General features: G+C 36.4%; 1 protein-coding gene across 3 annotated transcripts in view; it reads left to right on the top strand.

Annotated features, from left to right (window-relative positions):
• The window catches only part of L3MBTL3 (L3MBTL histone methyl-lysine binding protein 3), a 76,212-nt gene that overhangs the window by 35,126 nt on the left and 24,272 nt on the right, over positions 1-16,814 (top strand). For all 3 annotated transcript variants that reach the window (XM_065733858.1, XM_065733866.1, XM_065733876.1), the window contains exons 8-14: positions 104-208; positions 1,612-1,747; positions 5,422-5,513; positions 6,033-6,184; positions 13,166-13,242; positions 15,260-15,345; positions 16,246-16,356. In XM_065733858.1, the coding sequence (XP_065589930.1) occupies positions 104-208; positions 1,612-1,747; positions 5,422-5,513; positions 6,033-6,184; positions 13,166-13,242; positions 15,260-15,345; positions 16,246-16,356 (759 nt within the window). The remainder of the gene's footprint in view (positions 1-103; positions 209-1,611; positions 1,748-5,421; positions 5,514-6,032; positions 6,185-13,165; positions 13,243-15,259; positions 15,346-16,245; positions 16,357-16,814) is intronic.

The raw sequence follows: 16,814 nt of genomic DNA, 5'->3' as shown, positions 1-16,814 counted from the left end.
AATAATGTATTAGTTTCTTCAGAAACACAACTAATAAATAATCACTGTTCTTTCCCCTGTAAAGATACTCTGTTTTCCTTGAAACTGTTCTTTTCCATTTCAGTATCAGTCTTTCCCTTACAACAAAAATGGATTCAAAGTAGGGATGAAGCTGGAGGGTGTGGATCCCGAGCACCAGTCAATCTACTGTGTTCTCACAGTGGCTGAGGTAAGGTCCTAGCAAGTGTTAGTTTACTAAGAGCAGCCATGGTGTACAATCACAGAAAAAATTCCACTGGAAGAACAGCATCTGGAAGTGGGAAAAAAAATCTGCAGTTTCACTACTGATTTTTTAGTGGAGGTTTGATGGTATTTTAGTTGGTGCATACACTGATAAAAATTTCCAGGGTTAGTGACTCAGAAATTGGCTGTATTGACAACCTCAACAAGTTGGTATACAATATAAATGCTTTTTATCTTTTTGCTGGCTTATGGAGTAATATTTTTCATGAGAGGTTTCTTTGCCTTTGAAAACATAGATGATAACCCACTTCTCAATTACAATTTTTATGTCTATTAAACGTACATGAATTTTTACAGTTCTACTATGGTTCATTTTTTGGAGAGGAGTTGTATGTTAAAATGGGAAGACAGAAGTAGGAAGATAACTCTGCTCTGTATCACTGGTATTCTAGACAGCTGTAATTCCATCATTTATATTTTAATAACCTAGGTTTTTTCATTCCCACTTCATAATGCCCCATGGTCATATCCTTATGTTTCTGTGGATTTATTCCTCTTATGGATGCTGTATGTAAGTAAATGAGTATTACCTGTGTACCAGATACTTAGCAATAAGTGACAGGTTGTGTTTCATGGCAGAATGACCTATCATAATTTCTGAGGTGACATAAATTCTGTTTAATTCTAAGTGACAAACTGTAAGTGTAAATTAAATATATAATAGAGGGGCTGTGATGTTAAAAGAATTTCACTGATGACTGCAGGAAAAGTTACCACATTTGGCACTCAGGAAGATGTATACAACTTTAGTCCAGAAGAGAGGGATTGCATCTCCTGTTTTTCCCTTCTTCAATGATTATCTTATCACTTTATGGAATAATGAAGTTCTGGGGCATCTCTCAAATTTTCATCTTTAATGACAGTGCTGGAGACCATGTTTAACATAGTGATTTTTTGGAGTTCTAGCAGTATTTTCTCTCACACTGATGAATCAGGGTAACTTCAAAGCACCATTACCTATACTTGCTCTGTAACTGTATCAGATGTGTATCCAGATGTGTATTCCTTTCTGGGATTTCTGTTTTATTCTGATGTTGGGCTGGAACAATTTTCACATTTTTAAACAGTAGTAGTGGTATCCAGCTCTTAGTTGATGCCTTTTACCAGAGGAGGTGGCACCCAGATTGAGAATACCTTTACTTCTTTATCATGCTTTCTTTTTTATTAAGTTATTTAAGTTAAAACTTTTGTTAAGTTTTAGCTTGAGCAGACATAAAAGGCTGACTGAAAACACACTGCTAATATGCGTAATACTGAACATAAGCTGTTATGTATAGGGTGAGGATCTTAAAATCCTAAGTATTGTATGCTCTACATTCTTGCTTTTAGGTTTGTGGCTACAGAATACGACTCCACTTTGATGGATACCCAGACTGTTACGATTTCTGGGTGAATGCTGATTCTTCAGACATTCATCCTGTTGGATGGTGCGAAAAAACAGGTCACAGGCTTCATCCACCAAAAGGTATTGTTTAGTTTAAATAGTGTGCCATTTTCTCAGGTCAAGACTATCTTTGTAATGCTGTAAAAAATATTTTGGCAGAAATGTTTTTGTTCTTTTAGTCAGAGTATTTGAACATGACAAACTGAAATCTTGAGGTTTAAACCTTGCCTTTTTAGTTTGGTGGAAATTCATAGGGAGCAAGGAACGAAATGAACAAGGGAAGTAACGTATATAGGCACTAAGAAAGAAAGTTAAGCAACAAATTTAGACCCAAAATGAATTATTTTTGCCAATTAACCAGCAGCACCTTGGCAAGTAAGAATCTTTTAGCGATCTCAGGACATTTTCATTATTACATATTAACTACGTAAAATACGTTGTTGTAGCTTAATGAATATTGCACTTCTGCCTCAAAGATTAAGATTTTTAATAGAGAGAAAAATAGAAATGAAGAGATTGAGCGGGTGAAAAAAAGTTCACAACCTGAAAATGTAATCTACATGTAGTTTAAGTAAATGGCACAATACTTAGAAATCACTTGCTTAATTATTCCATTTCAGGTTATGAAACTATTTTATTTTGGTGGTTAGAGTGTGTCTGTATTGAACAGAGCCATCGCAAAAAGGACAAATAGGCTCCCTTCTGGTGAGGGAAGGGACTGTGTAGGGAGAAAGGGATCAAGCCCTGGATGCAGGACAATAAGATAAATGAATGAGGTGCTTTGACATAGAGTAGGATAATAGACCCTAGAACATCTTCAAAATGATGAATATAGAAAAGATGTGCATTATAAAATATTAAAAATCGGTGGATCCACATGCTCAGATTAAGAAACTAAGAATAAAACAGCCAAAATGATATGGGTTGAGAGGGCTTGCCAGTGAGGAGAAGGTGGTATTTCTATAGTTGAGCCTTGTAGCTCTTCGGAGCTCTTCACAAGCTGCTCTTTGGCTTCAGGGCCAGACAGCTCCATGTTGACACTTTTGTATATAACTTTTCCTTGTTCTGCTTAACTGGCTATGTAGAAATAGTGATTTCTTGAACAGAAATCATATTTTTTCTCAGAAATTTTGCCTCCAGGGAACTAATATGTAGCAAATGAGTTCTAGAGTTATTGATGTTACTATAGCAAGCTTTGTATGTTTTATTTTTGTCATGAAAGTTTGTCATCTTTTCTATCTCAAATGCCTTATTTAGAAAGCTTAATCTTCTGTTAATCATGAATTATTGTTATTGGAGGAAAGTTTCTGTCTTTTTCCAAGTCACTTCTATGAAATTTCTGTTTTTTTCTTCTAGTCTTACATAAGTAAGATTATGTTTAATTTTATTTTTTCACCACGCTAAACCAGTATAAATCTTACTTAGGGAAGTCACAGAGACTATCAAAGGTGTTGAGAGAGATACACTGGGAGGAAATGTGGAGGTACTTGTCAGGAATCTGGTTGTCTTCCTGCACAGCTATATAATCCTGCTGCCCTCGAGAACATAATCTTACCTTTTGAATAAGAAGATCATTCTCTGGTATTTTTATCAGAGACCAGCAAAGTATTTTGCCCTATGCATGGCTTGGCTACTTTGCTTCATCTCAGTAGTAAACTCTACAGTTATTAATGAGGTTTGATTGCTGAAACCTGCTCTCATCCTTGTGAGACTTCTTTGTTGTCGTGATACAAACTCACCTTGCGTGTGGAATGGAAAACAAATGGGAAAGAACAAGTAGTATTGTAGGGTCATACTTTAGAAGGAGATGGAGGGGAACAGAGTGTTCATCAATTAAAAATATTTTTTCTAGTTTTGCAGCAGAAGGATGTCTGTGATGTCTTTGAAAATATGGTATTTTCAGAAGGTTAAACAGAGCTATTACAGTCTGTGACATGTTTGAACAACACTTCAAATAGTTGAGAGGTGACACATTTCACACATTTCAGGAGATAAAGAAATCACTCACCAGAATTGGTGGTGTTTTGAATCTTGTTTTACTGGATTGTAACATATGAATTAAAATAAGTGTGCCTAAAACTTACTTAACAGGTGAATAAAGGAAGAAAGCTCTATGTGCTTACAGCTCTTTGTCATTGCTTTAGTGATTAAATATCTAAACACTTAAACGTGACCAATTTATGTAGTCTATTATGAATTATTTTAATTTTTCTCTAAGAAAATATTAAAATAAGGTGCAAACTATCAACAGAATATTAGATTTCTTTCTAAGTGCGTGGAATGAAAATATGGAAAATTCATGTAGAATTGTGTCATGTAGAATTCACAAGTTGTGCTGGGGAAGATTTAGATTAGACCTGAGGAAACATTTTTTCTCTGAAAGAGTGGTCAGGCACTGGAATGGCCTGCCTAGGGAGGTGGTTGAGGCACCATCCCTAGCGCTGTTCAAGAAGCGTTTAGATGAGGTGCTGAGGGATTTGATTTAGTAGTTCAGTGGGTAGGGATGGTGATAGGAGGATGGTTGGACTAGATGATCTTGTAGGTCCTTTCCAACCTAATGTACCTATGAACCTATGAACCATGTAGGGGGCAGATTACTCTGCACGTCTGCATGGGAGTCTGTGACAATGATATTGTAAATAACTGTTTTGATATATCCTAGGGAGTTTGTTTTAAAGCCACTAGTGGTCTTGCTGTATCAGTGGTGAAGCAAGGTAGGAAGTGTGGAAGTTTCTTTTGTTAGACTGACTTAGTTAGAAAACCTTTTGGGTCCTCAGGGCCTTTGTTGGTTCTGAAATCAAAGCTGCACACTGAAAAGTCACGAGAGACCATTTGCTCTGGGCTTATCTGTTGTGTGTGCCAGTCAGATCATGAGAGCAGAGAGTAGCTGAGGGGCAGAGAAAAGACTGATGGTGAGATGTGGCATTTTTGCAGAAAGAGGGGTAGCTTGTAGCCTGTGATGCTTGGAGAATTTTGGTGGAAGTGAGAGAAATTATAATATCAAACTGTCTTTCTATGACTTTTGATACCTTGCAGAATTGCAGATTTTTGTTTCTAGGCTTTCTTCCTAAATGTTGCTCTTTACATTGAGGACCTTAGTGTCTGGTGATCAGGACTCAGAGGTCAGAGATCAGGAACAGAACAGTAATTTTGTAAGAAGTGCTCCCGGCATCATTTTGAAGGTGAAATTGAAACTGAGCTGAAGTCTCCTGAGTTGGTGCTTAGTGCATCATTTATATGGCTTCTCTTCCTCTAGATGAAGATTAGGAACAGTTTAAATGTCAGTCCTAGCAGACTACAGGAAACTAATAATGTGTGGCAGTACTTTGTTCAGTTAGTGTAAAGAAATCTTGACATTTTTGTAAGGAAGATGATCCTGCTCTAAGTAAAGAACACGATTCCTCTTTGTAATACCAGTGGATAATAAAATAAATAAATAGAAGAGCTTCATCAACTTTCTTTTGAATTCTGTAAGCTACAGTGTGTCCATCTTCGATTTCTAATGATCCAACATAGTCATCCTTCAGAGACTCATTGAGTTCATATTAGGGTAAAATTAATAGTAAAATATTTTTTTCTCAAGTAGTTTATATGAAATTATAATAAATTATTAGCCATGGATAAGCTCTTCAGTTTTGAAATTCAATGAACTGGATGAAAACTGGATGAAAAAACAATTTCAACAATTAAGGTCAAATCAACTGGTATCCCATATCTGTCTTATTTTTTGCCTGTCTTTTATATTGCTTATTTAGGATATAAAGAAGAAGAATTCAGCTGGCCCTCATATCTAAAGGCATGCAAGGCTCAAGCTGCTCCTAAATCTCTGTTTGAAAACCAGAATTCAGTAAGTACTCGTTTGTTAATCGATAGTGTGGAAAGTAGTTAGTGTGCTCATATGTGTTAGACTTACTGCACATTTCAGTAATTGCAGGCTTCATTTCAGTTCATCTTTGCAATTCTCATCTTTTAATTTTTTGTATTAATCTGTTTAAACACCTGATACATTCAGAAATTGAATATTAAGTGAGTCTTGATAGTTTGCTGTTCCTACTGTGCTTCACATCACAATGTTGTGGAACAAGCACAGTCTTTCAGAAAGAGTATCTGAGATACAGAGTCAAAACCAATATTTCTAATTTTAGCATTATGTTCAGTACTTCTTTTTTTTATTTTATAAACCGTGAATCTCTCTGTGTTTTTGTGGCTTTTGGCATCTCTCATGTCAAGTAATTAGGCTGCTGCCACTCTGTTGGAGCAGCTATTTGAGAAATCCAAAAATGACATGAATATATTGATTGTGAACAGTGGGGAGATGTCTGGATTTACAGTATTTATCTTTAATTAAATGTCTTTCTTTGTATAGACAGTGATTCCATCGGGATTTCGAGTAGGGATGAAGCTGGAAGCCGTAGACAAAAAGAACCCTACATTCGTTTGTGTTGCTACGGTAACAGACATGGTGGACAATCGTTTTCTGGTTCATTTTGACAACTGGGATGAGAGTTACGACTACTGGTATGATGTTTTTGATCTATATCCTAGTGAGATGTATCAGAAACATGTTAGCTTTAAGCAGTACTTTCGATGCTATTTTCCAGGCAGTACATACTGTTGCACTACCAACTTTTGTTAGGTTTGTAATCGTGGCCACCACAGTGTGTCTCCATGGTAGGCAGGATGACTCAAATTTCCCTCATCAGGTTACATATGAAAAATTTCCAGTGACTGTGCTGACTGTTTGTATGTGCTGCTGCATCTAGAGTTGTGGTCTAATTTCTCATTTCAATTACATAATATATCAAGGTTATGCTTTTTGGTGAAGTATGTGTACCATAATAATGGGACTGGACTTAGAATTAGGTTTACATATAATTGTAAGTTGAAAGAAAGACCTCATCTTCTCGTGAGGCTCTTGGTTCAATATGTCGTTCAGCCTGAACCGTAGCTGTCTTCTGTAATGTATCAGGATGATAGCAAAAGCTGGTTTTACTATTCTGTAATCTGCTGTTCTCTGTAAACTGGGACCCTAGAGCTATGCCCTGTGTTGGAGATGAACATTGTTGTACAGTAGAGGGGCTTTGTCTGCCAGCAGCAAAGACATTATAAGCATAAAGATCCCCAAAGAAATTCAGACTTTGGCTGTTACAGCACAGGTTTTTATTTACAATTACATATTCTTGTAGTAGATCATTTAGAGCAAAGTAGAGCATCTTACATTCTTTTAAGGGTGAATTAGTTCAGAACAGATTGGTCATTGTAAGGCTGCATCGTGATTTCTGCGGTGGTAATTGAATTCTATAGCTAAGCCAGTAAAAATAAATGAAGAAAGTTTTCTTCATCTGTATTTGATGACTGCTTGGGCATTGTGTCAGTGAAGCTCTAACTTCAGAACTTTGAGTCACTTGAAATAATAATTGTATGGGCTACCTGACAAGATGTAGGAGAATTAATTTATTATCACAGCAGTGAGCAGGCATTTCAGGGAGGAACAGAGTGATGAGGTGATAGGCCATATAACTCAAAGACTGGAAACATTAGTAGTTATTTCTGTGACAAAATAACACAAAGCCTACATTTACTCTACAAAGTAGCTGGAGTCTGGAAAGTGGTAAAATATATTCTGAATTTCCTGGTATGCTCATGAATAACAGTTATGCCATTAATCAATAATGAAAACAACATTTAGGCAAGGCTTTTATGGCAGATGAAGACAATGTCATATAACCTGCAGTTTGTTCAGAGGTGGCACAGGTACCTCTCTAAAGTATTTCACTATGTGTAGCAGATGTACACTGAATTTCAGACATAGTAATGTTGTCATGTCAACAGGCCTCCCTTTCTGCACTGTTGTAATTGAGAACAGAGGTGAATAGAGGAGGAAGGAGAGATAATAGAATAGTTAATGAAAATAGTGATGGAATGTCTGACTAAAAGAGAACATGAAAATGCACTCCATTTGTGTTTTTAATTTCTATACCAGGTTTAAAGGGGCCTATAAATTTTTTGAATGCGTAAACTTCTCATCTATCAGTTAGTGCCTGTAAAAAAAATGGAAAGTTCTGTTGAGTTTACCCAGAGTGGAGGCCTTACAATTTTCCTACTACCACATTTAAGTTTAAATCTTAGAATTACAATGGTTTCTGTGAGGAAAAATGGATTACATTGTGTACATAGTTGAGGATTTTCAAACAAGGAAGTTTATTATTTGGGTTATATTCAAACAAGCTTTCTTTCATTTAGATTAGGCAGAATGAACTTTTTCATTAATTATAAAAAGTCTTTTGTCTTCTTGAATGAGTGAGAGACAGTTGTCTAATTTTACTGGACTTCATGAAACGAGTATGAAACAACCGTGCCCTAAGCTTTCTTAGACTTCAGGCTTTCAACCTTTTTCTGACTTTCCTGGAATGTCAGAAGATACACTAATGGTTGCAAATAAACCCCAGCTAGAACTAGTCATTACTAGCAGTCTTCAGTGCGTGGTGGTGATACTTTCAGTGTATTGCAAATCCCATTAAATAGTTCTTTGGCAGTGGCTTTCAGGGAGAAGAAAAGTGAACAAAACAGGAATTCAGGACAGAGAATTTTGGTCTCTGCTCCACAAGCTTTCCAGTCCTTTCCATCTATCCTGTAGTTTTTGCTGAAAGAAATGATACTTCTTTGAGAGCCAAATTCCATCAAAATGGAATTTCCAATTTCTTTTAAGGTTGGAATAAATGTGGAAGTAGTCTTTTAGTATCTCCGTGAGTTATCTGTAGATCCACTCTGGCTTTCAATTCTCTGTTCTCTTACATCTGCTCTGTTTGCAGATTTCCAGAGCCTGAGCTTCCTATTTTTTTTTATTTTTTATTTTTTGTGACAAAAACTGAAGCAGTCCATGCTTTAGCAGAAGTTGTGCTAGCTTGTTGCTGCTTGCCCTCAGGAGTGGTTGTACTGTGGCAGTGCTGAACACACTGCAGCCCAGCCTCACTGGTTCAGAGGGTTTTGGCTGCCCTAATCCATTGCTTGGTCTGAGTATCCCCTGCAGAAGAGGTGCTACATCAACTTTTGGGATCAGCTCGCCAAGAATGTGGGAAAATATGGCAGCTCCTATCAGTCATGCATAGAAAAGTGATTTCTAATGCCCCTTCTGAAGATAAATCAGATTTGATTATCTGAATCTTTGCCTTATCAGTATGATCCAGGTAAGACTGAATACAGATACAGGCTGGATTTTGGTGTGATACAAAATAAGGGGCCAATTAGCTCTCCACCAGCATCTGCTACTTTGCTAATAGCAAAGTCCTTAAAAATTATTGTCTACTTGCTTCTTTTTTTGAGATAATAAATTTTGCTGCACTCTTTCTTTGAAAGTAATGGTCTTTCTGAAGTAGTTATATTATGCCAAAAGGAGGATAAAAGAGAACTGAGATTCACAGTACACACTTCTAACTATTTAAATGGATAACAGACTAGTGCATTATCCTAAAGCTGTAAAATGTTTTGCAAATCACAATGCATCTGTCTTATCAGATTGTCAATAAAAAATATGTCAGTGTGTCTTGCTAGGCCTCCTCTGGATACATACCTTATGAGTCACATTTTGGGAAGTCATGACCTAAAATAATACTTACTTGTCAATGGTGAAGTATTCTCACTTATGCACTAGATGGGGCTGCAGGATGATTTCTATATTTTTCTTTCTTTCTTTCTTTTTTCTGACTTTTTTTTTTTTTTTGGTACACGATTAGATGGACTGACACTTCACAGTCAAGAAATTGTATAAGTAGCATTCCTGAGGGCATAATATTATTTTTTTAATATAATGCATGCATGTATGAGTGTTTTGGGGTAGATAACATTTTTGTTGCATACTGTATCTGGATTTAATAAAGTGAAGTTCAAAATATTAAAAGGTTTGTTTCCCCAGAAGTGAAAACAGAAATCATTTCAAAATAGAAAATGAATATAATACTTAAAATTTATTTTAAAGAATAAAAATGCTAGTAAGTAAATTTTGGGAACATTTTCCTAAAAGAGTTCCGGATTCTTTTTTTTTTTTAACAGCGAGCGTTATCATCTGTCTCTCTTGATCTGAATTGAATGAACTGTTTATACGAAACAGATTTTGGGGAAAAATTAACAGGACAGCTGATTTTAGCAATAGAAAAGAACTAATTCTGCTTCTCTAGCTGTGCCTGTCATTTGGACATGCTCTCCTGCTGTGAGCTAGCAGTCGTTTAGCTGCAGGGATGTTCCTTTCCTGTAGAGTGCTGCACTTGCCAGGGCTCTCATTCCCAGCTGCCCTCAGCTTTTTTTATTGTGGGAAGCTGTGAACAGAGGAACTTCTTTCTGACCTTTTACATCATGTAGCTCTCTTTTGCATTGACATCCTTTGCAGGATGTCATTAAACTGTTCATAAGTTAGCAGAGCTGCTGGCTGTTTTGTCCCTCCATGTGCACGTTCAGCTGGCTCTTTACTGCTTTTTGCTCTACTTCAACTACCTGGATTAGCTTCAGTTTCCAGTATAAATAATGGTTGTCCTTTCCTGTCTGCATGCTCTCAAAAGACAGAAAGAATGAGTTGTGCATGATATTAAATTGTGTGAACATTACAGCCTTTCTCTGTGAATGGAGTGCGCCTGACAGAAGCTGGTAGTGTTCCATTGCAGTACAGACGTAGGTGTGTGTGGAGGTGTAAACTTCTGCAGCTCCTGCTCAAGGTGGCAGACTTTTGGGCCTAGTGAGCATCTTTGTAACTCAAGGATCATTGTGATTTATGAGCCGTGTGAGCTGGGTGTTCTGTGATCTGTTTGGGAGTGAATGAGATAAAAGGCTGTGGGACGCTGCAAATTGATTGTGAAAAGTCAGCAAAGCCTTTGGCATTCCAGCTGACGTATCTTGGACTTAGGCTGATAGGCTGTAGCTGTTCTTCCAAACTGGATATATGTGTGCATGAAATAACACATTGAAGCATAATAGTTTGGCTTTAAATTGTGTGTGATTGTTACTGTGCTCTAGTTTTTATTGTTAAATGGACCGTTAGAAGCAGAAAGGCTGTATAAAATCACTGTGCTAAGGTGGACTGTGTGACCTGGTTTTGCTGGAACTGTGCTGTTGTTTTTTTCATGAGGCTGTTCTGGTTTCAGAAGCTTCTTACGAGATCAAATGACCGGGTTTTCTTGTAAAGCAAATCAAAATGTTGCAAATGTTTTATAATGCTGTTTTACAGTGTTGTTCTGTCTAGCATTCATTGCTACGCGTTCCACGTTCACCGACATTGTTGCAATGTCAGAACATCTTCCAGTAGTGCATCACCCATTGTGACAGACTTTCTTCAAAGTGTGAAATGTGTGAAGTGGCATTTACTATTCAGAATTTTATAAACATGTGTTCAGACTGTGTGCTTGCAAAAGCGAAACAGAAGGAATGCTTTCAGGAAGTTTGTCCTGACAAGAGTTTTTTATACATTTAGCCCTTTAAGCAAATACTGATCATACCATAGAGGCTCATGAACATAGATCTTGATCCCAAATATAACTCAGGAGAGTTCTGAATGTAATTTCTGGACTTCAGGAGGTACTAGGAGCATCTCCTTTCAGTGTGAAAAGTGTGTGAAAATGTCTGCAGAACTAGCACTTTGACCTTTACATTAGGATGTTAGTGTTCATGGTCATTTACTTTCAACTTTTTTCTCTGTCATACACAGTTCTTTGCACCCTTTAGGTATTACAAATTATCAATGTGTGGTATTTTTAAGATATAAATTAGTACTGCTAACAAAGGGAGATAATAGTGTTTGAACTTTAGCACAACAACACTTTCTGAGTAGATAATGGATAGTGATTCTGTTACAATACTGTGTGAAAACAGACCCACTGCTCAAGTATTTTGTATTAGTAACTCCCAGGCTGGAGGGAAAAAGCAAGAATTGAAGTTAATCTTCAGCCTAGGGTTTGAAACATTGACTTCAGATAAGGATTAAATAGAAACTGGATCACGATGACTGATTCAGTATTTTATGCAAAGACTGTTGTGTACAAAGTAGATGACTTCGTGCTTGGATGCTGTCTGCATGGCTTCCTTTTTTCAGTAAATATTTGCAAAATATTTGGAAAGCAGCATCCCTTCAGTTCGGAGAGAGAGATGATGTTCCTATCTAGTCTACTAAGGCTTGATTTCTTGATCCTGCCTTTGAGAAATGGGGAACAAAGTCTCTAACTATTTTAACTTTCACAAACAAGCATACAAGGTGGTCATCTTGAATACCTAAGTACTGTCTGCTTCTTAACAAAACACTGCTAATTGTTCAAAAAACTGAAAAAAAAAATCCGAGTATTGCTGCAGACATAGAGATGGTGCACGTTTCATAGCAGAGTCTAATGGCTTTTTATTTTCCCTGTAGACAAGTCTCACTTTTTGCCTTTCCTATTATTAAGAAATAATCTAAGTGCTAAATTACATGGGATATACATGTATATTATAGATATCCTATATACATTATATATTGTATTAATTGATTTGTATTTTAGATGTATTACGAAATAGTATAACATTTTTTTCTCTCATCTGCTGCTTATATTTTTGCAGTCCATTTATTGTTGTTGTTTTCCCACTGCTCACAGAACTTGGTAGCCAAATTGGTGGCTTTCTTCTAAGCATTATTTGACCAAACAAATGAGTAGAGTGAGAGTGATCTCTCTTGTTTCAGATGTCAGCATGTCAGCTACAGCTCACCCTACCTGTTATTCTTCTGTGGTTCTTGTGGTGCACCTGTCGTGCACAACACTTCTACAAAATTTGTTGCACATAGTAGAAAATGTAGGAAGTTGTTAGTCCTTGAATGGGAGTGTTGGAGCAGCCTTCCTAGGGCAGTTTTCAGTCTTAGTTCACTGCTTAGTCCTGTATTCTTTCAGACAGTCTGGGGCCTAAAATCTTGGTTTTTTCTTTTTTTTTCCTGACACTTTTGCAGAGACTTGTGCTTTTCTTGTATTCTGCTGGGCTATAAGTTCATAGCTCCATTCAAACCCCTTAGAATCTGATATTGAATTTTTGCTTGTTCTCGACAGTCTGTTGCAGTTGTGTATGATTTTCTAATCTACCTCCCAGTATTCTCAGATCTTTAATCAAGGTCTTTAAACTTTTGGTTTAAAATTTGAGACTTGATGTTGAAAAGCCTCCTGTCTGATGGGATAATGTATTCTTGCTACCAAGCAATGTGCTTCTGCCAAGAATCTCTGCATCTGAATTTTTCAGGCTCACCATTATAGTTTCTCAGTAAAGGTCTACTGACTTAGACTTGATTTATTGATCTCTCCATTAAATTTTAATGAAGTCCTATGCTTGTATATGTGGTTACAAAGTCTGTGTTAAATGTATTCAGACCTTCAGGTTATATTTGTGGTTAAGTTGAGTGTATCACAGGCTATTTAGAATTTGTTAAATCTTTTTAGCTTGTATTATTTTCTAGGTGTAATAGGATGTCTGAAGAGCTGCATTATTTTTTTCTCCTCCCAGGTGTGAGGCAGCTAGCCCCCATATTCATCCTGTTGGGTGGTGTAAAGAACATAAAAGAACTCTTATCACTCCACCAGGTTTGTATCATGCCGCATATCTGAAAGGTATAAGTAATAGCCAGCTAGCAGAATTGCATCTTACAGTAAGCTTATTGTTACCTATTCTACATTTTTTCTCTGTAATTAAGAACTGCTTTTATTAATTTTTAATTTTTATTGGACATAATTTATTGTGAGTAGGGTTACAATAGACATTAAGTATGTACATATATACTACTTTAATAGAGTCATTATTCATTTGTTGTAAGGCTTATATTGTGAAAGTGCTGATAAAATAAGTCCTGGGTGTGTGAGATTTTCTGCATGAGAAAAATAATTGTCATGTGAACTAAACTGTATTGGATTCACCATCTCTGGAGATGTTCAAGGAACATATGGATGTGGTACTGAGGGGCATGGTTTAGAGGGCATGATGGGAATGGATTAGTGTTTGGGCTAGATGATTGTAGAGGTCTTTTCCAACCTTAATGATTCTATGAGTCTGTGATTCTAAATATACATGATAATGTGGGGATGAGACAATTGCTTTATGTAATCAAGGAGTCAAACTTGTTAAGGCTCTTTGACACTGAAGAAGTAAGAGGGAGACAATGAAACTAATCACTAGTAAATACAATAAAACCTCTGTTTTTCAGTACTGTTGTGTGTATCTGGATTAGCTAAATGCCCTCCCTGCCAAGAGAAAAGGAAGATGCTTGTATGGGAAGTAGTACAGACCATAGCCTTATAAAAGTATATGCTATCTAACTTATATCTTCTATTATTTTTTAATTATCATCTCTTACGCCTTTGGTGCCTATAGAGCTTTCAGACAGAAATGACTGTAGAAACCAATATAAACACTTGATAACTTAATAAAAAAAACCTGGAAGAGAGGTGAAGCACCTGTGCCATCTGACAGTGGTTAGGCTGGCTGTTGTAGTATTTCTTTAGTAAGCAAAGATATAAAAAAAATAGAGTAACAGAATGGCTTGGGTTGTAAAGGACCTCATACATCATCTGGTTCCAGCTTCCCTGCCATGGGCAGGGTTGCCAGCCTCAAGATCAGGCTGTCCAGGAACTCAGGCCTTGAACACCTCCAGGGATGGGGCATCCATGACTTCTCTGGGCAACATGCTCCAGTGCCTCACCACCCACTGAGTGAAAACTTGCTTCCTAACATCTAACCTAAACCAAATCAGAATATCTGTATGCTAAATTTTACAGTTTTGTCCCAAAAATGCTTAATATGATTTAAGTAAGGTTTGAGAAGGTGTAGGCCTGATAACAGAAAGTTTGCGTGCTGTGTTTTTTTTCCTGGATTAACTTTTAGCTAGATCAGTTTCCTGAATCATCCCAGGATCACTGAAATAGAACTTCTTTCACAATAAGCAGGGAGGAGTGATTGGGGAATACAGCAGTTTCTCTTAGAAACGGTGGCTTATGCTGTCTACTTTTGAAGTAGCCATTTTATTTATGCTTATTTTCTTGTTAGTTTCATAATGAATTGGAGTTGATTAGTTTCATAAGCACAACTTGAGTTTGGAAGATAGGCACCTATGCAAGAAATAAGAAGAAAATATTGAAAGAATAGGTAGATGCTTATAGCAGAACTAAGGCAACAGACCTTAAAGGGAAAATAATAAAACTAGTGTTAGAAATGAAAAAGAAAAGCATTATTGACCTTGATGAAATATATGTGGGTCTGAAATTCATATGTGAGGTCCTCATCAGTAATTTCATGCTGATAACAATGGAGAATTTCAAAGAGAATAATCTATTTTTCAACTGCAAGTATAGGGAGCATTTTTATTCCATAAAATGCAAGTTGGTCAACTGTACACCTGGACCAAATAGTTCAACAGTTTGCTGATGAAGCTGAAATCTTAGGAGAGGACTGTACATTGTGTGCCTGTAGCAAAAACTTGTAATTATTTTATAAATCTGAAGCATCGAATGAAGCAGTGTTATAAAACTAAGTGTTAGGTGTTCTGTAAATTATGCATAATTTTTTACACTGTGGTGTTTAATTTTGCTAATATTTCTTTCGTGCCAGACTACCCGCATGGTAAGCATTTTTCTTGGGAGAAGTATTTGGAAGAGACCAGTTCATTACCTGCACCTGCAAGGGCTTTTAAAGTGGTGAGAAAATGCTTACATTTTTATCATGCTTTTAAGTGCATATGATTAATTAAATAAGGGAATATATATATGGTGTTCTTATATTTCCCAGTGTATCCAATTAATTAGTTGCATTATAGGAGGTTTATTTTTGTGCAAGTTCGCTGTTCGTTACTAGAAATCCTGCAATTTTGAATAATAATTGCTATTACTTTATTATTTTAATTGTTACAAATGAAATTAAATGCTACAAAATATTAGTAATTCATGTAATTTGCTATGGGAAATTACTGCTTAGCTATTAGAAATAATAAGATAGTTACTGACTCATGTATTTCTATCCCTGTGTTTAAAATGGTACAGTAAACACAGAATGTAAAAATGAATGTAGCCCATCTAGTCCATTCTCACACAGTAGCCAAGGGACAGTTTGTATTTAATATGTTTAGTAAAACTTTTTGTCTATGATGTGAATAGGGTATGTGGTCAGAATCCAGAGATAGCTCTTGAGTTTTTGTGAAGACTGTACTTACATTTTGGCTTTGGATTTGCTACTTAATTTCAGCGACACCTATCTCCACTGTCAGTAGTGACCTCTTCGGATTTTCGATGAGGATGCAGAAGACATCAGTGATAGGAGCTAACATCAGATAGTTGCTTGAGCTTTCCAAATTAGAGTTACTAATTCTGAGTTCTGAACACTTTGCTAAGAACCAGATTACCAAAACTAGAAAAGTCCCTTCCAACCCAAGTCATTGAGTCCTTGAAAATTGGTTTGAGTTTTCATTTTATATTTGTATTTGTTGGAGAAGAAGGTCATATTTGAGAAGAGAAAGTTTTCTATGGATTTTACATACTATAGGATTGGGTGAGGGTATTTGAGTTTTTCTTCCATTTCACGAAGTTATCTTTCTTTCCTAGAAACCTTCTCATGGCTTCCAGAAAAACATGAAACTTGAAGTGGTCGACAAGAGAAACCCAGTATTTATCAGAGTAGCAACTATTGTAGATACTGATGACTATAGAATAAAAGTAAGTTTCTCTTACTGTACCATCTCACTTGAGTTCCTAATTAGTACTTGTAAACCCAAAATCTCGTAGTTTTGAAATTAAGCAAGAATTGAGCTGTGTCCTGCTAACCTTCTACTCCACTCTTTCCACTTACTAATATATACATAATTCCTTTGGATGGGGTTGTTCTCTTTTACCCATAGTTACCTTTGCTGACATAGGTAATTAGTACAATTGAATATGGAAATGGCGTAGGGGAACAGTTGATACAAAACATTTGTCCACTTAATTGAAAGAAGTAGTGATTTAGTAATTAGGACCCTATAACATATTTATCCTGATTTAACTGAGTCTGTCTCTGTAAGGTTTCAAGGAAAAGAGAGAGATATAAGGGAGAAATGAAAAAAGAACCCTGATCTCTTGTGTTTTGTCAGTAACTTCTGCAATTCTGAAATTTGGAATAATTGTCCATCTATAAA

Source organism: Cyrtonyx montezumae, unplaced genomic scaffold (assembly GCF_038088225.1).
Source record: "Cyrtonyx montezumae isolate F1298 unplaced genomic scaffold, pur_monq_1.0 scaffold_0, whole genome shotgun sequence".
NCBI classification, from domain to species: domain Eukaryota; kingdom Metazoa; phylum Chordata; class Aves; order Galliformes; family Odontophoridae; genus Cyrtonyx; species Cyrtonyx montezumae.
This window is presented reverse-complemented; position numbering and strand designations above follow the sequence as displayed.